This window comes from Dasypus novemcinctus, chromosome 6 (genome assembly GCF_030445035.2).
Source record: "Dasypus novemcinctus isolate mDasNov1 chromosome 6, mDasNov1.1.hap2, whole genome shotgun sequence".
NCBI lineage: Eukaryota > Metazoa > Chordata > Mammalia > Cingulata > Dasypodidae > Dasypus > Dasypus novemcinctus.
Genome location: NC_080678.1, coordinates 21,344,111 through 21,366,524, shown reverse-complemented (window position 1 = coordinate 21,366,524; position 22,414 = coordinate 21,344,111). Strand labels below are relative to the sequence as shown.

The window sequence follows — 22,414 nt, the reverse complement described above, 5'->3', positions numbered from 1 at the left end:
TAACATACCGAGAAGTATCCTTTTTATTCCCACCACAAGGAAAGGTCTAAATTAATTTAGATCACGAACCTTTTTGCTATAGTCTTTAGCTGTAATGGTATGCCTTTCATTGTCAATCGCTCAGGGCGCAAGCAGTAGTTAGGATTCTTAGTTGTTAAGTTTCCCTGTCTCCCATTGGGGTGTGGGTGGAGGGCGGATGCTGGTGTGAGAAGAGCAGGCTTTCGAGCCCACCTCAAGGCTCACCGCACTTGGGAAGCCTCAGTGCTTCTAGCTGTCCACGTACTTTGCTGAGGAGAGTGGTTCCAGGTAAACCTTCCCATTGCAGGCCATATTTGGCTTTGGCCTACAGCCATACAGTTCTGTAGGTCTGGGGTCTTCGCTCAGAGGTCTTGCAAGGGCAGGGCAGCTTCCATCTGGAAGAGAAACCATCCGCGTGAGATGCAGGTAGGAGGCCCAGTTACTGCAGGCAGAATTTCATCCCCCTTTAAAAAAAGAAGTAAGAGAAAAGGCCAGTCCTTGCCTGGGATGGAGAAATCTGGGTATTTTGGCAGGAGCCCATCATGCCGTAAAATTTCTGGAGAAGGAGCAGGAGGAGGTTGTGTGGAGCTAATGCCATATATTCTAAAGCAAGAACAAAATTCATGAGTTACTCTTTTGTATTAACAATAAAAAGAAATATAAACTACACAGGTGCTCTGTGACCATGGTCTGTTTATTTCCAATCCTTACCACTATCTTAAAGGGTTATCACTCCCATTTTACAGAAGAGAAAACTGAGGCCACAAGAGCCAGTGTCCTGGTGTTGCCTGCCATGTCTCTTCCCTAGCCCCCTATGGAGTCTCTAGTCCATCCCTCCCAGCCCTGGATGAAGAAACGAGCCCAGAGAGGGGAAGTGATCTGCTCTAAGTCACACAGCAAGTAGTTTCGGGGCTGGACTAAATCCCAAGCCCTTGGGCCTTAGCCTCATGCCAGGACGGGTGGCCCTGTTGGTCTGGCTGCTGCTTTTGACGCCTAGCCCCTTCCTTTACACCAGCAAAGGCCACCGGGCGGGCTGCTGGGGAATGCTGGGGCAAGCGCGGGGAGTGGACAGTGGCTGCCTACCAGGAAGGCACTGCAATTACAAACAAAGCGCCTTCTATGAAACAAATCAGACACACAAGCAGGCCTTACACGGGGATGGAGGCATCTGCTAAACCCCTGGGCCAGGCTCTTCTCCTCCCCTTGTTCTTGTTACCTGCAGGGAGGCTCTGAGCCAGACTTACTCCTCATATGGTTTCAGCTGCGCTCTCTTGCCCCGCTCCACAATGTCCAGGAAGTCCTTGTAGCAGTTTCTGGCCATGACAGTGTATCGCGTGGCACAGCCAAGTTCAGTGACCTTGGCTCTCGGCAGGTAGCCTGCCCAGCCAGGGATGGGGGGCTCCTGGAGAGGTTTCTTTACATATTTGCTTTCTGTAAAGAGACATCATGCTTCTTGCGGGCTTTGGGAGCTATTCAGGGGGCAGCACTCCCAGGTTAGCTGGCACCCCACCCGTGAGCCCACGGTGACCCCCCATGCCTGCGGCCATTGGAGGATTCTGCGTGCCAGGCACCTTGGAAGGGGCTTTACACACAGCATCTCATGTCATTCTCTCGCAAACCATAAGAGGTGGGTATCAGTGTTACCCCACTTCAGGGAGGAGGGGACTGAGCCCTTAAAGAGGTCTGGGCCAAGGTCACACTGCCGGGAAGTGGGAGGGCCAGGATTTGAGAAAGGTCTCTCTGATTCCCAAGTCCTTGCTCCTAATCAGACCCAGCTTCATTCTCAGATGAATGAAAAATCTTCAGATATTGCTGTGTGGCCATTTACATAAGAGAATCAAGAGAAGCAGGTTAGGAGAAAGTACAGCAGACTTGGTTTCAGGTCCCTGACATTGGGTCATGACTGAATCTGTCTGGCTGTGCGACCTCAGGCAAGTCACTTCCCCTTTCTGAGCCCCAGTTTCACATTTGCAAGATGAAAGACTACTGCCCCATCCATCTCCTCCAGTTGCCATAAGGATCAAATTAGGCCACTGAGACCCAGAGGTGGAAGGTACCCATGGGAACATTTAGTCTAGCCCTCCCTGGCCCAGCTGAAGAAACCAGAGCCCAGAGAAGAGAAGCAACCTGCCCTGCGCCACACAGCAAGGAGTTGCAGAGCTGGGCTAAATCCCAAATTCTTGGGCCAATGTTCTTTTTAATGGCTCGGAAAATTTTAAAGAACAGCAAACACATAAGTTATCATGTGTTCTTAAACAGTTATGTTTCAAACAAAACTGTCCATTATTTTTCCTTCACTTTTAGACCTTAAAAATAATCCAGGTCAAGATACTGGCCTACAGGTAGTTGCTGTTTGACTGTTGACTCTGCATCATATCATTTGTTAATGTCATTGTTGCGGTGGTGGTTATTCAGTGCCAGACCCCTTTCCACACAGCAAGTATGCAGAGAAGCATATAAAATGGGATTAATAGTATTGACCTCATAGGGTTGTTGCGGGAGGTTAACGAAAGAAGTGTGCCCAGAGGGGAGAAAGCAAATAAATTATGGTACCTACTGATATGGAAGCTGGTGCCTGAAAGTTGGCTGCGACTTGCCCAGGGGCTCCTGGTTCCAAAGCCAGAACACTCTTCTCTAACCAAGACTCTTCATGTGTCCCCCTACCCCTAGAAATATTTCTTTCTCATTCTAAGAAACCGAGCCTTTCTATTTTGCCCTGACTTCGGGGGATTTGGAACTGTGCTGGACTCGGTGCTCTCTGTGGCAGCCCAGCTCTCCTGCCAGGACCAGCACTGGGGACCAGGGGAAAGGGGGTGCTTCCGGGGCAGTCAGTACCCAGACTCATGGGGTGGTACTGCTTGTAGTACTGGTGCAGCGTGCGCAGGACAGTCTCCTGGGAGCAGATGGGCTTCAGCTTCCGGGCAGTGGCCACTGAGCAGCGCAGCTCCTCCAGCTGGTCTTTGTATCGCTGCGTGTCCTCCTGGAAGGCTTTCAGACAGCTGAGCATGTCCTCGCCGGAGGGCCCCTCGCATCTGAGGTACGGCACAAAGCCTGCAAGAGCCGTCGGAATCACAGCCCTTAGCAAGGCTGGCCGGCGAGGAAGTTAGAACCTGCCCACACTCCCAGAATTGTGGCTCGCCACCTGTCATTTCTTCCTTGATCAACAACACTGCACTTTTCCAAAGGCCATTCAATTCGTGCAAGGAATGCTGGTGCTTCCACTGCGCCTGAGCTCCCCCAAGGCCACCAAAGAATGACCTTGGAGCTGGGGAGGGAAGGCCCGTTTCAACAAAGGCGATGCAGTAATATTCTTTGACAGCAAAGCCCCTGATGTCAGCCTGAATGGCAAATGGGGAAAGCATTTAATGGGCCAAAATGATAGTCGGAGGAGTAATTGAAATTATTCATCTCTTTAGAGAGAGAGCTTATTTTCCTTGACACTTCCTAAATGCAATTTTAGATCTTTCTTGTTGGACCATCGGGAAATTGCAGGCTTATTAAAAGCAGAGACCTATTATACAAAAAGGTAAATTCATTATCTTCGAGACCCACCCCTAGAACAATTTTTCACCATTTCCCACAAAATAACATATAATCATTACAATTAGTATGAGTAAAACACAACTATTTATTTAAACTAAGTGCCAAATCCTGAATCCTGAGTACTATAATACTGTCACAATAAAGTCCTTTTTTTAAAAGAACAGATTAGGAAAAACTGGTTAAGAAGTTGGTCTAAACTGCAAAATAATAATAGTAGTAATAGTATTATCTCTCACTGTATTAGCCCAACATTTTTGCCTTTGTCTTTAGGTAAAGAAAACCTGGCTTCTTGGCTGAATGCAGCAGTCTCCCTCCCCACACCCCATCCCCTGCAATAAGCCTCTGGAAGAATCTTATTGCTGGACTGGTCTTGATGATATTGGAAGTTCTCCCTGTACCATCCAGTCTCCCTTAACCTTGGGCAATTAAAAGATCCCGTAATGTCATGGGAGTGTGGCAGTTTGATATTTATGAATTCCAAAGAGATATAGATTACATTTGTAAACTGGTCTGTTCCTCTAGGCATTATACCCTTTGATTGTATTAGATTCAGCTGAGATGCCTTTGATTAAATTATGTTAAGATTAGGGCTTTGATTCAACATATGTCATTAGAGCAACGCATTTTGAGTCCCCGCCTCTTCTGTGAGCTATATATATATGTGCTGACACTCACTCAAGGAGAGCACAGAAGTAGATATGCAAAAGGAGAATAAGATACACAGAGGACTAGAGAGAATGCCACAGACATGGAAGAGGAATGAACTTTCATCCTGTGGCCCCAGGAAGAGAGATAAACCATTCGCCCGAGAGTCTAGAGCTGACCTTGTAAACAGAGCAGCTAAGCCCAGAAAGAGCCCTCCAGCCTACCGCTGAGATGGGAAGAAGCTGGACCCATGGAACCTTAAGAGGAAGAGGAAGGCTGAACCCTCACAGACATTGCCCGCCATCTTACTTCAACAAGGGGCAAAGACATTTGGTGAGCAAGTACCTCTTACGGTACATTGAGCAGGACTTTTTCGGGCCTTGTGACTGTAAGCTTCTACCCCAAATAAATACCCTTTATAGAAGCCAACAGATTTCTGATACTTTGCATCAGCACTCCTTTGGCTGACTAACACAGGGGGAGACGTCAAAACCCAGGGGTCCTGTCACAGTGGTTTTTCCACCATCAGGATCTTCTTTGACCTGGCTATGGATTTTATATAATTCTATATATGCACACACATAGAGGAATACGAGCTACCTCTAGTGAGTCTTGCTAAAGCTGATATATCCTGGCTCCTTTAATCCTCATAATAATTCCCTGAGGAATCCATCATTTCCCCATGGAGTGGGTTGAATTATGCCCCCCCAAAAGATATACCCAAATCCTAACACCCCTGGACCTGTGAATGTGATCTTATTTGGAAAAACGATCTGTGTCTCTTTGAAATTCTTTACAAATCCCAAACAGAAAAAGATTACATTTTTGAACTAATCCATTCCTGTGGATGTGGGCCTCCTTTGATTGGACTACATCAGTGAGGTGTGACTCAGGTTGTGTGTGTGCTGTCTTGCTGGGTCTTACATAAATGGAGACACAGAAGAAGAGACACACAGGAAAAGGGAGGTCTGCCATTTTGTCCCCGCCATGTGCAAGAGAGGACTCCAGGTTCATCTACAGCTGCAGAAGAGCAGAGGAGCCCCAAGAGGCTGAGAGAGGTCAGGAGTCTGGAATTAGCAAAGCACAGAGGCACGGAAAGAGGCCCCTGAGGGGCTGGGCCCAAGGAGCAGCTCAAGGCTGTAGAGATAAACCCTGTCATTGGCCTGATTGCCACGTGACTGGATGCCAGGATCACCAGTAGCTGACTTTGGTGAGAAAGTATCTCTGATGATGCCTGGATTTGGACATTTCATGGCCTTGGAACTGTTGCCTTTTACCCTAAATAAAATTCTCATTATAAAAAGCCAATCCATTTCTTGTACTTTGCATCAGCAGCCCTGTAGCAAACTAAGACAGGATTTTGCAGATGAAATTAAGAATCTTGAAATAAGATCATCTTGGATTTGGGGTAAACTCTAAATTCAATGCGTGGTATCCACATACGAGAATGGAGAGGGAGATTTGAGGCAAGAGGAAAAGGTGTGTGTGAAGACACAGGCTGAGACTGCAGTGCAACTGCCACAAACCAAGGGATGCCAAGGATGGCCAGCAGCCACCAGACACTGGGAGAGAGGCGTGGGACAGAGATTCGCCCTCAGAGCCTCCCAGAGGAACAGACCCAGCTGACACCTCAATTTCAGACTTCTGACCTCTGGGACTGTGAGCAAACAAGTTTCTGTTAAATCACCCAACTTGTGGTTATTTGTTCCAGCAGCCCTAAGAAACTAATACTTGATTTTACAGAAAAAGCAGTGAGGCACTGAAAGGTAAGTAACTTAGCTACATCACATAGGTCATATCCAAGCAGAGATTTGAACCCCAGTGAATCGGAACCCAAAACCTGCACTCTTGACCAGCTTAGGATCAAAGTGAAGCTGGGCCACTCAAATTAGTCCTCATGCACTACCCTTCCCCCACCCCAAAAACAGCTGTATGTGAGAGATGAAGGTCTATGGGGACCATTGGGCTTGTCACAGAGATGTGACTTAGTCCTTAGTAACCCAGAAGTATGGGGAGGAGGAGCCTTTAGGTAGGGTGACAAATGTCCTGGGTTTCCAAGGGCCAATGGATTTCCCAGGATGTAGGACACTGAGTGCTAAAACCAGGATGGTTGATCACCCTCTTTAGGGGAGGAATGGGACCACAAGAACAGCCCTTCTGCAAGACTTGAGAAAGCCCAACTTGGGAAGAAGGATGGGGCATCAACTTATTCCTTGTGTCTATCCTCAAAGCCCACGTCCAAACTCCACTGATGGACATTAACTGAAAGCCTCCTGGGTACCAGGCACTGCTGCAGGGTACATCTCCACTTACCGCTATAGCCTGGTGTGATTGGCATTTTTCTCATGAAGATCTTGGAAGTCTCCATAATTTCTCTATGTATCTATATAAATGAAGAGAAAAGACATCTAATCAAATGTCTCTCCTCAAGTACTTTCTGGGTATGTGGGTATGAGTAGAAGAATGACCTTGCCAGGAGGTTGGGACTGAGGCAACACCAACTGGCTTCAATTAAAAAGCAGAAAACCAATGACCTGGTACCTCCCCTTTCACATTAGACAACAGCTGTCATCACCCACCAGTTGTCATCTCCCTTCCCCTGGAGACCTCCTCCTATCTACCCAGTCTTCCACCCATCCACCTACCATCATCCACCCACCATCCTCCCATTCATCATCCATCCATCCACCCATCATCCACCCAACAATTGTGAACTTCACACACTCACTGTGGTCACAAACCATGACAGAGGGAGAATATAAAGATGAGCAAGACCCAAGAACCACTATGAGGGGAAACGGACTTGGCCCAGTGGTTAGGGCGTCCGTCTACCACATGGGAGGTCCGCGGTTCAAACCCCGGGCCTCCATGACCCGTGTGGAGCTGGCCCATGCGCAGTGCTGATGCGCGCAAGGACTGCCCTGCCACGCGGGGGTGTCCCCCGCGTAGGGGAGCCCCACGCGCAAGGAGTGCGCCCTGTAAGGAGAGCCACCCAGCGCGAAAGAAAGTGCAGCCTGCCCAGGAATGGCGCCGCCCACACTTCCGTGCCGCTGACAACAACAGAAGCGGACAAAGAACAAGACGCAGCAAACAGACACAGAGAACAGATAACCAGGGGAGGGGGGGGAATTAAAAAATAAAATAAATAAATCTTTAAAAGAAAAAAAAAAGAACCACTATGGAAGTTTTGTGAAGCTTTGGGAATGGGAGAGACAAGGCACCGTCACCCCAAAGACCTTTCTTTATCCAGGTAGAATTGGATGGCGGTGGTACTCAACAGGGGGTGGAGGGAACCCCCTCCCCAGGGACATTTGAATGTCTAGAGATACTCGATAGCCACACAGGACTGGGGTGGGGCTGGGGAATTGCTATTGTTACCTGGTGAGCAGCGGCCAGGAACGCCGCTAAACATCCTCCCATGCAGAGGCCAGTCCCCTAACACAGAGAATTATCTGGCCCCAAACAGCAGTAGAGCCGGGGTGGAGAAACCCTGCGTTCGAAGGCCTTCTGGCCTCTGGGGAGCAGGGAGTCCAAAAAGGCTATCATGGAGCCCACGGTGGGTGAAAAGAGGGGGGTGGTGGGTCCAGTCTACGTGGGTGCTGTCTCCCAAGCAAGACTCCAGGTGGGCCTGGGATGTGTTGCCAAGGCCAGAACCTCTCTCTCTGGTGGCCAGGAGCAGCCTCAGGTGCTCCAGCCGTGGTTTGGTCAGCAGTGCTGGGCACTCTCTAAACAGTTTTGGCCTCCACGGGGCTGAGAGGAGGGAGGACTGAACAACGTCTAGTGCATGCCTGCCCCCTGGCTCCTGAAAGGCGACTCTGGTCCACGACCCTGCTCAGCTCATTTATTCCACAAATACGGACTATTCGCTTACCAAGAATTGTTCCAAAAGCTTACATGCGTCCAGTCGTTTCAGCCTATCAACAGCCTGGCGACAGTACTATTTCTGCCTGGGGCGGGTGACCGGCTGTGCCTTTACAGGACCCCACCCAGAGGCCTGCCTGGAGGAGGCGGGCAGTAGGGGAGGTGCTTGGAGGATGGGGCGGGCTTACGGCTCAGAGGAGCGGCCACGGACCCCTCCCCGGACGCCTGTCAACCAGGCTCACTGGGTGTCACTGGGTGGGCCTGGATCGCACCTCCCTCCCCTGGAGCTCCCCCCGCCTCGCACAACCTGGACTCCACCCCACCCCCACCCCCACCCCCATTGTGAGCTCACCCCGCCTGGGGGCGGGGCTGGGTGGGGCCCCGGGGCTCCACTTGGAGCCTGCACCCCGCCTTCCACACCCTCCTGTGACCTCAACACAGGTGTTGGGAATGGTGCTGGGCGGCAGGGAGGTGCCTCTCCCCACAGCTCTCCTATCAGCACGGGTCTCCCTTTGGGGGCCTCATCCGGCTGTGTGAGGGGCGCACGGGGGGCGAGGGGGAGCCAAGGACGGAGGGCGGGGCCTGCGCCCTGGGCGAGCTTCCGAGTGAAGGTGCTTGCCAGGGCTTATCAGCGCCACCACGCCTTCCTGCCTCTTACTAGGAAAGGCGGGATTTCCTGGGCGGCAGTGGCAGGTACTGGGCTGGAAAGGGACAGAAAAGAGACACCACACTGGAGGAACGGAAGTCAAGGGGGAGTTGAATCATGATACAGTCCACTCCTTTTTTATTTTATTTTTTTATTATATATAAAGTCCACTCCTTTCTAACCAAGGGTGGCCATGCTCCGTTTTGGAAATGAGCCTCAGCTCCTTCCGTTGAAACCCACCCCGCTGTCCCCCTTATGAACCAGAGAGAGGGAAAGAGTGGCTCTTACAGACTGCTGGTCCCAACGGCTGTATTTACAGACAAGGAAACTCAGGCTAAGGGGCAAGTGCATGGCAAGGCGTACTACCTCCCAGTACCCATCGTTTCTTTCCCACACCTTCCAGCCTTCCCTACCTCTGCTATGCAGGGAATTGAGTTTTAGGTAAAGGCTGGTCGAGCCAGCGGTTTACCCCCTTAGGGTCACCTCCCTTACCCCCTTAGGGTCACCCAGAAACTTCTAGAGCCAACTCTGGAGGGTGACCCAGATGTTAGGACCTGGAATAAGCTCCAGGCTCACACAGCCAGCCAGCTTGGAGAGCTGCCAGGATGCCAGATGGGCAAGGCGCCAGCCCCAGGCACTCTGCTTTTGTGTGTGACCTTCCTTTGGGTACAGTGGAGTTGTCATTGGCCACCCCAGCTTCTCCGCCCACTCCCCACCTAGTCGGCTTTCTTCCACCTTGCAAGGAAAAAGGGCTCCACGGACGTTGATGGAGCCTTGGTTCCCAGCTAACAATGGGGCCAGTCTTGTTGGAATGGCTGTTAAACCTCACGACAGGTGGGAAAGGACCTCGAAATTGATCTCCATCTGAGATACAGAGGAGGACGTGTGTAGTGACCTGGGTATAATAATTCTGCTTGCAATCCAAAGTGCAAAACAAGACGAAACAGGACATTATAGGCCACGTGAGATTCAGAGTTTTGCTTTATTAGATATCCATGAAGACAAAAGTTTGCAGGTACAATCCTGTCAAGATGTGAACTGCTGCAAAGTTCTGTGAAGTTTGAACTTCTCTTGTGAACAAGACCCCAGTGGCTGATATTTTAGGATATAGTTCCGTATTCCAAGCAGATGAGAGGTGTGACATTATGGCCAACAACTTTTATACTAGCCATCCACTTAAGCCATTTCCTGACCTAAATATGCAGCTTAATCACAGCTATTACATCTCTGCGATGTGAAATTCGATCTTCGACTACTAATGCATTTTGACTCCTGTTTATATTGGTGCATGCGATTCTTTGCTATCCTGGCAATTAACCAGACCTGGACTCTAAAAGCTAACTTGATCTAAATAACATTCTAAGGGTAGGGCAGGCTCTGTAATCTGGACTCATCTTAGGATCGTTCTGCAAAAGCACTTGACTGCTTCACCCTCTTTCCTATCGGTGTAACTGGTCTGCCGTTTAATGCCTGCTGTGGACAGAAAGGGCAGTTACAAAGGAAATCTTTGACAGTTCTGCTTCCATGAAACAGGAACATCAGATAATATGCCAGGGGCAATTCAGTAGTGGGTCAAGATAACAGGCCTTTTAGAAACTCTCTAAGATTAGAAAATGTGTCAGGTACACATATCCAGTGCTTTTATTCTAGAATATTTCAGGGGCGAGGGAGCTAAATTTGGGGGTTTCCTTCTAGAGTGGTAAGTCTGGGGCCAGAAGAAAGTCCAGTAAAATTACCACCCCTTCTCCATTATCAATTTGCCAACACTGCATATTTCAACCAGCTCATTTTAAATAAGAGAAAGAGACAAGGAGACACCTTAAGACAAGATGGGAAAGGCCTTGCATTAGCCAAAAAAGAGGTGCTTAACTAAATTACGCTTATACTGAATCTAAGTGAAAAGCTGGACTTATGCCCCATTTGTTTCCTTCCTTTGACCCTGGCGTACTGAAAACATCACACGGTGGACCACACTTTACCCCCAGAGTGTCTGCTTTGTCCCCGAAGGAGAGGTTGACTCCCTGCCACAGGGATGCAAAGAGTTTTCATAGTTTTCCTGCACAGGCACATAGCTTACAGAACCAAAATGCTCAGCTCTCAAAGACTGGACAGGAGAATCAATACATTATTATGCTCTTTGAAATGTAAACTGTGAGCCTTTGTGAAGGATGTTCATTTAGAAGGGTCTGACAGAGCTGTTAACCCAAATGGTCCAGTTGCTCCGAGAGGACTGTGACTCTAGGCACCTCTATTTCTCAGTCTTGCGTAACAGTCCATAGTGTGGTATTGATACAAATCAATGATCAGTGAGCACAATTAAACAAAACCTTGGAAAAGAAAGGGCAGCAAGGTCATCAACCAAAATCAAAGAGCATTTTTCTTTCTCTTTTTTTTTTTTTTACAAGAAAAGCACATTATAGAAATAAAGATTCTGTACAAAAGTCTAATATTGTATATACATAAAATTATATTACTCATAACTGAATTGAAAAGTCTTATTTGTAAAGTATGGCTGGCAACACCAAAGGAAGACCCATAACATTTGGCTTTTGAAGCAGAGCAGGCAGTAAGACAGAGAACGCTGGCAAACACACCCTTGTGACTGGCTAGGAAATCCTGCTGCCGAGTTACGTGACTGGCATTCTCTAGTTTTGTGGTTTGCTCGTGTTTCACATTTTAGTAGGGAATTCTGCAGCAGGTGATGTGAAAAAGAAGACATGTTAAAATGGAATTTGAAATGCAATTTAAAATCTGCATACCAACCATGATAATGAGTTTGTGAATTCAACTTGCATTCTAAGTTCATTCTCTGTTCCTTCATTATGCCTCCAGGGGTTTAAAATCGGAATGAATGAATCCCAGCAGGTGGAAAAGACACTTTGAACAGGTCAGATGGACTGCGTGTGAGTCAGATTCTTTATTCTTTTTCTGCAGGTGGTTCCTGGCTTTGTAGAGAGGTGAAGGATAGAAGGCAGCCGGTCCTGCTTTTGGGTTCCTTTCATCCTATCATTTTCCTCCCTTGGTTCTTCCTGTGAGGGTTAAAAGTGCCATCGGGGACCCAGCCCTACCAACCAACAGGGTAAGGTGTGGGAGCATCACTCTACGGCCAGACCCTCTCCCAAAGGGAACTCTCAGGGGAAGACTGGAGGCCCAGGCTGTGGGCTGCATTTCTGACTTCAACAAAAAATAAAATTCACTGGTTCCCACATTGCAGTCGAACCACAGTCACTTGTGGTATATGTGACAAATGTAGATTCTGGGTCCCCCTCCAAGATTCGGCTTCGGTTAGTAAAAGGGATGGGAACCAGGAATGTATTTTTAACAATCGCTCAGGCAATTCACATGCAGGTGAGCCAAAGACCTGCTGTGAAAAAAACAAAAAAACCGACTTAATTCAAGTACAGATCTATAAATTCTTTTTAGATAGAATTTGCCAACCGAAGATTTTAGTAAAAGAACTGACCCATTTTGCATGTGTCACCAATGTATTCCTTTTAAAATGTAGGAACAGGTGGCCATAATTTGGGGGCATGAGGGTAAATGGGGGGCAGGGAATTAAAGAAATGTGGATTTTCCAGGGCAAGGGGCCGTTCTAGACCCCTGACCCTGGTGAAGAGAACAATGGCAACCTCATTTTCTCACACCAAATTGTTCCTAAGAGTAACAAGAATCATTTGTGAATTCAAAAATCAGGATATGGAATTTTGGGAATTATATCCCAGAGCACAATCTGGGACATGTTAGTTGTCCTTTAACATTCATTTCCATCAAAGCAAACTTTTGCCCACTGAGAAGCTGAGGTATCCGCTCACCTACTCACACCAACCTCAGTGGATCAGCTGAGGCCTCGGTCTCCAGGTTTTCTTCCCTGAATCTATCTGGAATTTAAAATTTATGAGAATCTAAAATAGTGCCCAGTGTAGGCAGGCTTCTCCTGCCAGCTAAAAACACTTCAAATTCCCACTGAATCACCACTTTTAATGACATGATGATGAAAATAAATTAACTGCAGATGGCTGAATTTTCATATTGACGGCCATCCAAAAAACTTCAAAACGTAAAGTCTCAAAGCGATGAAGAATCTCCTGTTGGCTTAAAGATCTCACCTCAAATCTGAAACTGTAACAATAGGGTCCCCTAACTGCTTAACTGAGGTCCGTTCAGAGCAAGCTCAGTCGTGGCTGCACGAAGGTACTGATTCCCTTGGGGGGGCGGGGGGCGGTTTCTCTACTTTGTCCCTATGAAAACTAGCTGCTCTTCTGGGATGTGTCAATTTCTTATTCCCAAACCTCACTCTCAGTTTCTGACAGTTTTTCTGACTCCAATGTGCCCTCAAAAATCCCTTAACTACTTCTAGACCTGGTTTTTCTCATCTTCCCCACTGAAATTCAGGTGGGTCATGTCAAGGGTCAAGGTCAGGGAAAGAACAGTCAGGTCAGCAGATGCAGGTGAGCTGAGTCCAAGGGGGCAGGAGACAGGAAGAGCTGGTTAGTAATTTAAGAAGTCGATGCCAACTTTGACACTCTTCGAGGTGGCTATATCGATGGCCGTGGCCTTGATCTCGGTGTCCCCGAATTGCATGAGGGTCTGGATCTCCCTCCGGGCAGGGACTGCCGTGCCACCGGCCCCGGTGAGATCCAGGCGGAGCGTGCCGCACTTTTTCACACCAGGGTCGGTGATGAAGCTGACGTTGTCGTGCTCGGAGCTGTAGATGTTGATGACGATGACGAGCTGGGAGGGCTTGGCCGGGGTGTAGCTGCGCTTGACCAGCTCGCCCAGGGCCACAGACTGGTCGGCAGAGATGAACTTGTCGAAGACGTCGGTGCACCAGCGGGTGCCGTCCTTCACCAGCAGCTTCTCGGGGGGGTGCTTGCCCTCCACGTAGCGGTTCAGCACGCCCACCCCGTACGTGAGCGGCGACCGGCGCACCTTGATGACGGCGGGGTCCAGGCCAAAGAGGACCGCGCCCTTGAGGATGGTGAGGCCCACGTCCTGCGGGATGATGATGCGGCACTGGTCCCCGAAGGCAGCCTGCACCGCCTGCTGCAGGAGGGGGGCCTCCGCAAAGCCGCCCACCAGGAAGAGGAACTTGACCGTGGACACCTCAGGTTTCTGAAACAGGTCCCCTGAAAGGGAAGAGGAGGGGATTATGTCCTGCCGCGCAGGAGCCAGCCCGCAAGGGGTGGCTGGCTGAGCCTGTGGGGAACAAAGCCACTTGGACCACCAGGAGGACGGGCTCAGTATGAGCTCATTGACTAGGGTTTTTTGTCAATCTAGTCTTTTAAAGGAAGAGAGTTTGCCAGGCAATATGCTCACACATAAAAACCAAAGCTGTTAAGTAGAGACCCGTTTTAACAGATAGATGATGACCACTTGTAGTAATTTGTTATGCATAAAATATCCCTTAAGCTCCCCAGAACCTGTGGTTCTATTGGGTACGTAAAGGCAGGCCAATGTAAACGTTATTCTTGGATTTGTATTAAAATCCCATCTCACCTGAGTTGATTTGGGAGGTAAGGGGTGGGAAGTGGATGGGGGCCTGGAGGCTGAAAAAGACCCTCTGTTGGGTCTACTGCATGTCCCTGAGTAAGGACATGGATGTAGCAGGATAACTACATAGCCAGATTCTGCTTTCCATCATGTCCAAGACCTTTCTTGGTTCATACAACAGCTTCTCCTTCCCTAGAAAGCATTACAATTCCTAATTTATCCAGATAAAGCAAAGAACCTGCATTCTCTAGGGCCTGTCACTCTTAGGACAATATTGCTTTGGAGCTCCTAGCTCTCTGATTTTTGAAGCCAAGTGAGGACAGGCTCTCTGTTGCTTTGTGGTACCCAAAACAAGGATCCAGAGCCTCTGCCCAGCATTACCCCTCATACGTACCCATGCCCTGCCTGCTTCCACCAGGGCCCTGTTCATCGGCTGCCAGCCCCGGTCCACCTTTCAACCTGACTTCACGTACACTGGTTGGTGATACTGGAAAGGCCAATCTCCATCCTCGGCTCTGCCCCACTGAGTGGCCGAGCCCTGGCTGATACTTACGGAGGTGCTCAACGATACTGTCGATGGTCGGCTTAAAAAGAGCATTCATGGCATCTGGACTCATCCTCAGCATCCCCTGCGAGGACCATTTCACAAAATCCACACTGTGGGAACGTGGCACAGAGGGACAAGCAGTGAGTGGCTAAGCAATATTAAGCTTATCTGCAAAGACACATGTCCTGGCACAGCATCTGTCACATCTAAAGAGGCAGAAAGGGCTCTGAAAGTCAAACTTGGAAACCCTCTAAACTGCCTATACTTGGACCCATAGGATGTTCAAAAGTTGAGACATAACCTCTTCTGTTTCTCTTTGTTTTCAGCTGTGGCTGACTTTCCCCCTGGGATAGGGGAGGCCAAAATCTAATGTGAAAGACAAGCAGATAGAAGAATTGCCCTGTCTGAGATGACCACACTTGAGGATGTTCAAGGCTTGTTGATTTGTCCACTGTTCTGCTACATAAAGCCACAAAAGTGAGCACTCAGGTGCAACTACTCAACCCTCCAGGCACCTGACACATGACAGTGATACGCCTAATCATACTGGGTGTCCCCTCCCTATCTCAAAGTCAAAGGTGCAACATGTCTGGAAGCAGCGGTATGGCACAGAGAGAGTCAGGGTTGCTGGCTCTAGTCTGGCCTTCCTCACTTAGTAGCTGTGGGACTTGGACAAGTTGCTTAACTGAGCCTGGTCTTATCTGGAAATCAAGGATAAAACCATTTGCCTTACCTCCTTCCCAGGGGCGGTTGTGAAGATCAAGTTAAATACTCTATCTGTGAAAACACTTTGGAAACTTTCGGGCACTAAACCAATACAGTGTGCACCCTGCTATTCCAAAGGTCAAAGGAGCCAAGCAAATGATATCTCTGTCCCTAAAACAAAGCACACATGAGCAGCTTCCTAGCAACACATTCAAAATGCTGCCAGGCCTCCCAGACCACGACTGCTTCCATGGTCTTGGCCAAAGGGCAGTGTGGTGTGGTATGGCATGATCCAGTGCCTGGCAGTGGAGGAGGGCCAGAAGGCTACCGGGATACACAGTAGCACTTGGGGTTCAGCTGGAGCAGGTGCCCTCTATGGGGACACATCAGGACAAAGAGAAATCAGCCTGGTAAGAGAATCCAGCGAGGACCCTGCTCCAAAAGCGAGAAGAGCTGGAGGCAAACTGTTTCCCACTGAAAGGAACCAGAGCTTCCTAGAGAACTGGCCAATTCCAGGGACTGTATGTGATGAGCCTGGAGTGTCTTCACACACCAGAAAGCAAAGACCATTGGTATCAAGTCAGAGGGACTGGAGTCAACAATTCAGATATAGCCACCAAGGTTTCAAATATAGCAAATCTGCTTATTCATGAATTCTTAATGACACTCCCCTTATGCTCCCACGAAAGAAAAAAATAGGAAAAAAAAAACCCCAAAAACTGTTTGCCACTTTGGGGGATGCTAAGAAATAACTCAGGTTTTTTGAAAACTTATCTGTGGAGGGAGAGAACCAGGCAGTTTTCCTGTCTTTCCAAGATGAACTGTATTTCAGGACAACCCAGTTGAGAAGAAAAGTTTTTCTCCATGGAAGTATTCTAGCTAATAAATGAAGAAGGAATGACAGCCCCTCATGAATTAATGAATTTAAGTAGTCACCCCTGGTGGCTGCTAAAATCACAGAAGAGACAAGCCCACTTTATGTGGCCCCAGATACGATCCAATGGGAAACACCACCACCCATGAAAGAGACTTGGCCTGAACTCACCCTTGAATCTGAGTAAGCCTCTACATCAGTCCACCAATGTGCAAAAGAAGAACATGATGTACAACACTGTGAAGGTGCAGTGAGCAAAACCCAGACCAGGAAACCCTGCAGGAGTTTCTTATTCTAATAAAAGTTTCAAGGAAAAAAACAGGAGGGGGAGCCTAGACAGTAAATGGGACTTAAGCACATGAAATAATTGCTATGTGTAACCCTTATTTGGATGCTGATACAAATGAAAAAAGACAACAAACCTTGAGACAAGTGGAAAAATTTGAATGCCACCTGAATATTTGATGGTATTGAAGGATGACTATTTCTTAGGTGCGGCAATGATATTGTGGTTATATTTTTAAATGTATTTCCTTTAGAGATTTATGGCATATTTATGAGTGAGTTGCTATTATATCTGAGATTTGCTTTAAAATAATTGGGGAGAGGGTGGATGAGGCTATAGACTGGCTACAAGCTGACAGCTGTTGAAGCTGGACTATGGGGTTCATTTATGTGGTAAATGTTTGAAATTTTCCATGATAAAAAGAATTTATAAAAACCTTTGATTTTTGTCCGTTTATTTTTCATGAGCTTTAAAACATCTTCTACATATGCTCATTCTGCATCTTGCAACAAGCTGAGCCACAGACACTTGCCGGTAGCCCGGGGGCAGCAGGAAACCCAAACCTCCAAGTATTTCAGTCCACAGACATTTTGAGCACCCACTGTGTACCAGGTTCTGTTCTAAACACCGAGGACACAGCAGTGGCCAAAGTAGATGACCCGCTCTGCATTCAGAAGGCTCACAACGTTTCAGTGGGAAATAATAGCAAACATGCAGGAAATGCTTTCCAGGCCCCGGCAGGGAGCTAAGCACCTCTATGAGCTAAGGTCAGCCTCACCACAGCCCCGTGAGGTAAGTGGAATTATCACCTCCGTTTTCCATGTGAAGTGACTGAGCACTAGAGAAGCTGAGGCCCTTGCCCCAGGTCACACCACGGGCCTGTGGGTTGGAACTCAGAGTCCGGCCCCCACCCTCCCTAGGATTTCCCAAGCCGGAAGTCGGCCCCACTCACTTGCTCTTCCTGAGGGCGTGCTCCACGCTGTGGCCTCGGAACTTCTTGTAGTAGTCGATGAAGGAGAAGGGCAGGGTGATGTTGAGCGGGTTCGTTCGGTCTGGGGCAGCCGCCCTTTTGCGAGACTCAAATGCAATCATTAAGTCAACCCAGGCCGCAGGACGTTTGATTTTGAATTGCTCGATAAAATCCTCCCCAAATATTTTACACAGAAGTTTTTCAAATTCATAGTCTACTCCTAAGGATCCATAGGGACCACCTGCGTCAAGAACAAAATGGAAGACCACGATGTTAAAAAAACTGTCAGAAGCTGAATCCAAACTCTGGGAAGCAGACCTAGTCTGTTTTTCTCCAAAACACAAAGTAATACAAACTTGGACACACGTAGCAAGCAGATTGCAGCTATATGCTTTTACTTACAAACCTTTAGCTTGTTCTCATTCCATATCGTTCCATATGGAGAAACATTTTTTTTTCCCCCTACAGAAATCACTCATCAACAATCTGTTTAAAATCAATTACACTCTAAAAATAAAATCAGTACATTTAACCAACTACGAGCACTCTGATATTCCCATCCAAGAAACCCAAGGACAGAGTCTGGAAAGTGCGCAGGCTTCTCCTCCTCCCTGGAATCTACTAACTGCACATCGCTCTCCTTCCCACGACTGTAAAGGGCATGCTCCCTGGCTTGGAAATCCTCACTGAAGACCTGGGACCTGGGACCTCCCTTAAGGCTGACCTTAGCAGCTAAACTGGAGGCAGCATCAGGTTACAAAATCACATCCTCCCAGGACTTCTTAGAAACAAACTCTCCCTTGGCCAGAATCTGAAGCAGGCTGGCTTTATGCTAAAATTTACATTGTGATGGTGAGGGTTTTAAAGACTATTGGCTGCATTTTGCTTTCCAGTGGCAAAGAGGCTTTGGTATCCTCTACCGCCTGTAGTCCCACATGTTGGTGGCACTGAGAGACAAACACAAGAATCTGAACTGGAGGAAACAGAACTGCCGAGACCTGGCTCAGGTGTGAGAAAATGAACCATGCAGGAGCTCACCTGTCGCTTTATACAGTTCCTTCAGATGTCCCTCAGGTAAGCGTATCTGATGGACCGTCAGATCCACAGTGCCACCTCCACTGTCCACAACCACGTACTTGTCACCTGGTATAAAAATAAATGACCATCTTTTACATAGATCTCTTGGTCACTCCCACCCTGAAACAGAACGGTGGCTAATACCTTGGTATACCCAGCCAAGTGCCAACACTTCTCCTTAGCACCATGGTTTTGCTAATTAGCAGCACAGTGAGTTATTCATGACTAAAGAGAATGCAATGCTGTCTGCCCAGGAGGGACGGTTAAGCCTGGATGGGAAAGAGCTCAGATGAGTGAATCTGTAAGACCCAAACGTTCATGTCCCACAGTGATACATACAGGACATGGACACTGTAGGCAAACTCCTGCCATGCTAATGGTGCCATAAAATCTCCTGCTGTTGAACTCAAGACTTACTTGGGCCTTGGCGGTTTCCAACTCCTACCTGTCCTCTGAAGAGTCTACACGGTTTTCCAACATGCAAAACTATAGCTCCAAAAAGAGCTCTCCCTCGGTGAGTGGTCTTTAAAACCAACCCTGTTTTGAACACTTCCTCAAAGTGCAAAAGGAACAAATGGGAATCCATTTTTGCCAGCAGCACACACAAAAAACTAAAAATAAAAGAACAAAAACCAGCAAGAGCAAAGGACATTCAAAAACGCTACCTTCCTCCAGCTCAGACCAGATTTCTCCTATGACATTCTCCACCAAAAAGGTCCGACTCTGCCGGTTACGCCGGATGTGTTCCTTAGCTAGTGGCCGACAGAAAGAAAATGGCGACAGGTAAGAAAGCATGAAAAAGCGACAGTCATCTGCAGTCGGTGGAAGCAACAGTATGTGGAGATTTAGGGATGGCACATTTAGGGAGACTTGATAAAATGATTTGAATAAATACATCAGGAATTACAAAAACCAGCTCTTTCCACCCAGACTTCATCTATTCACCTCTTGGCGGCTTTGGCCTGTGTCCTGATGAAGAACTCATCCTGAAGAGATTCCCTTCCTCCGGTGACATATTTTTGGAATGGGGTTAATAAAATTGGCCAATTTCCTGGCTTTGCTGCCCCAGGGAGGAAGCTGTCTGCCAAGCAGCCTGCAACGCACCCGGGTAAACAATTTCACATCAAGGAACTTTGTCTCATGCAAGGAACGTGGCATATGTTTTCCTAATCTGGTTGCTGGACGAACGGGCGGGAGCCATTTTCGGACCCTGCAGAAACCAATATGCACTTCGGCCACAAGGTGGCACATCTGAACCTAGCAAAGCCGTGCACGGCCTTTTTCGCGAACACTGAGGGGACACCCTCAGCTCCTGGCTGCAGCTGGCGGTGGTTGGTGGCTGAGATGCCTGGCCTTGGGAGGCGGGGGCTGGAATCTCTCACTGGCCTCCCGGCAGCACTGTGAGGCGACGGGCACAAAGGATCATCTTTATGTTCAGATGAGGAAACCAGGTCAGGCAGGTTAAGGGGCTGCCGCCTAACACGAACCCCCAGCCCCCAGGTCCTCGTGCCTTTGAGACTGAATTTACAGTGGCGTTGGAGAAAGTAGAGTCATGGAATGTTAAGAGGTGGAAAAGGTGGGGGCCAGGCAGAGACTGGGCAAACCTCTTAACCCTTGTGAGCCTCGGTTTCCCCATCTATCAGTGGGGGTAATAATAGTTGGCCTAAATTCTTCATGGGCTGGGCAAGGGAGCTTCTCTACTGCACCCTCAGCACCCAGCACGACCCCGGGAATGGAGGTGATCATGAAGGCAAAGCGCCTCATCAAGTCTTGGTGCTCAATAACTACAGTCACCAACTCAGAGCAAGCCCCTGGCTTCCCGACTGGGCTCTGCCCACTGCTCTAAGTGTCGTGCCCCCCCCCCCCATATACATATAAAATCCCAAAGCTGATGCTGCTGGCCGGGTTGCCCTACAAATCCCTGTGTGGCTGGCCCTCCAGCCCTTGGCCCTCTGGGCTCTTCCAGCTAGCAGCGCGTTCTTTGCACAACTTCTTTGGGGATCAGAATGACAAACACCCAGCCATCCGGTTTACAGCAGAGATGCCAGCCCCTGATTAAAGAGTTCCTGCAGGCCTGGGAGGCCTCTCCAAGCTTGGTGAACTTATTTTACAGATCAGGTTGTGGACATTTACTTTTCTAAAGCAGCACAGATGACTAACTAAAAGGTATTTGTAAAACAAGTCCAAGTGAGGCTAATAAAACATGCTCTGAGCTTTCAAAACCCAGATTTTAAAAACCCCAAAAACCCTGCCCCATTGTTTCAGGCAAATTAAGCCCAAGATGGTGAACCATGAATTCTTTACTGAGCTCATTAAAGCCCTATAGAGTCCCATGATGCAGAAGGCAGGTCCTGGGTGCTGGGGCCACCCTCTGCTCCCCATCTCCTCACAGAGTCCACTGGGCTTGAACAGAAGCAGCAGCAGGCAGAACGGGCTGGGGTCTCAAGAGAGGGCTGGGTCTCAAGAGTGGGCTGGGGTCTCAAGAACAGGCTGGGGTCTCAAGAGCGGGCTGGGGTCCCGGGCCTTGCACGTCATCTCGGGAACTCTCAATCAAGTGCTCTGGCAGGCTCCCCCAGACAGCACCCCCCTCTTCTGGGGAAGATGTCTACCAGTAATGCAAGGCTGCGCTCACACCCCTGCCTAGCTGCCCCTCTGAGTGACGGTGGTTGACAGTCTGAGGATTTCAGAAAACAGAAAGACACACGGGGCACACAGAGACTCCACCAAATGCCACAAGCCACAGGACACAGAAACAGAGCAGTGTGGGGGTAGACACGAGCTGTTAAAGGAGGGAAACCAAAGGCGGAACGTTCAGGGGAGGCAAACATTCAAAAACAGATTTTATTTTTCCTAAAACGTGAGTGTTATATTCAAGAAGCCTTAAAAGCAACACTAGCATGAGCTGGTTCTAATGATTTCTGTTTATGAAAAACTGGGTAAGAATCAGCATGTAAGGTATGAAGGCCAGTCTTTCCTTTTTGTTTCCCAATAAAAGCCATGGAGGGCATTTAAATACATATGAACTCCCTGAGTATTCCAAGTCGAATGCATTTGATTTAGTTCCCAGGAAGGCTAGTCTCACTTGCTTTGGGGAGGTGCAGCATTGCTAGAAAGAGGTACAGCAAGCCCTGAGATTTAAAGGGAAGCCTGTTTCCACTCCCTGTGGCTACCTCAGGTCCAAAGGGGCTAACGTATATGCCACTGGCAGGCTGAGGCAGCAGCCCCGTGACAAAGTTTTTGCCAGTGCCTTGTAACTGAGATTCACAGTCTCTAAATCAGGGGTTCTTAACCAGGGCTCCACGGACCCCCAAGGGGTCCACGAACCAAAGATTTCAGGGGGTCCATGAACTTGAATTGAAAATTCAAAAAAATCCATTATTCTTGTGGAGATATATTGGTGTGGGTGTGATGTATTTATTAAATAATACACAGTATAGTGAGAACTTAGTATGGTTTTTATTTTGATGTAGTGTTTTCTTGAGTGCAGTGGAAAACTGCCTGCAGAAAGGTGGGTAAGGATGGAGGAGACGGTTTTATGACACCCTGGGAAAACTCAAATTCCTAAATGTTTGCCAAAAATGACACTTTGAACCAATGTTGAACCATGTTAGGTTATCAGGTATTGAAATTATAAAGTTGTAAAACATCATTTTGAATAACCCTAAAATTTAAAGACATGCTGATATTGAGTGTCATAAAACTATCTGCCGCTACATTCTGAGAAGGAGTCCGTGGTTGTCCCCTGACTGGCA

General features: G+C 48.3%; 2 protein-coding genes across 9 annotated transcripts in view; both read right to left on the bottom strand.

The window, feature by feature from the left end:
- SPMIP5 (sperm microtubule inner protein 5) lies at positions 1-8,327 on the bottom strand. Its single transcript, XM_058299608.2, has 6 exons — positions 8,078-8,327; positions 6,520-6,589; positions 2,854-3,069; positions 1,263-1,449; positions 521-621; positions 1-413 (listed from the first exon to the last, which is right to left on the bottom strand). Exons 2-6 carry the CDS (start codon positions 6,572-6,574, stop codon positions 268-270), a joined length of 705 nt encoding a protein of 234 aa, XP_058155591.1. The 5' UTR covers positions 6,575-6,589; positions 8,078-8,327; the 3' UTR covers positions 1-267.
- Positions 8,328-9,676: 1,349 nt separating this feature from the next.
- HSPA12A (heat shock protein family A (Hsp70) member 12A) overlaps positions 9,677-22,414 on the bottom strand; it is a 321,425-nt gene continuing 308,687 nt past the window's right edge. For 6 of the 8 annotated variants that reach the window (XM_058298306.1, XM_071215655.1, XM_071215656.1 and 3 more), the window contains 5 exons: positions 19,328-19,414; positions 18,624-18,728; positions 17,568-17,826; positions 14,757-14,860; positions 9,677-13,839 (listed from right to left, as the gene is read on the bottom strand). In XM_058298306.1, coding sequence (XP_058154289.1) covers positions 13,202-13,839; positions 14,757-14,860; positions 17,568-17,826; positions 18,624-18,728; positions 19,328-19,414 — 1,193 coding nt within the window. In that variant the 3' untranslated portion in view covers positions 9,677-13,201. The remainder of the gene's footprint in view (positions 13,840-14,756; positions 14,861-17,567; positions 17,827-18,623; positions 18,729-19,327; positions 19,415-22,414) is intronic. The other 2 variants (XM_058298308.2, XM_058298307.2) reach the window with 1 other exon arrangement.

Coding starts and splice junctions, on each gene's coding strand:
- SPMIP5 (XM_058299608.2), bottom strand. CDS start 6,574: ATGGAGACTTCCAAGATCTTCATGAGAAAAATGCCAATCACACCAGGC. Junction 3,070..6,519: donor AATCACACCAGGCTATAGCG/GTAAGTGGAGAT, acceptor CGGCTCTTGCAG/GCTTTGTGCCGTACCTCAGA. Junction 1,450..2,853: donor GTACCACCCCATGAGTCTGG/GTACTGACTGCC, acceptor GTCTCTTTACAG/AAAGCAAATATGTAAAGAAA.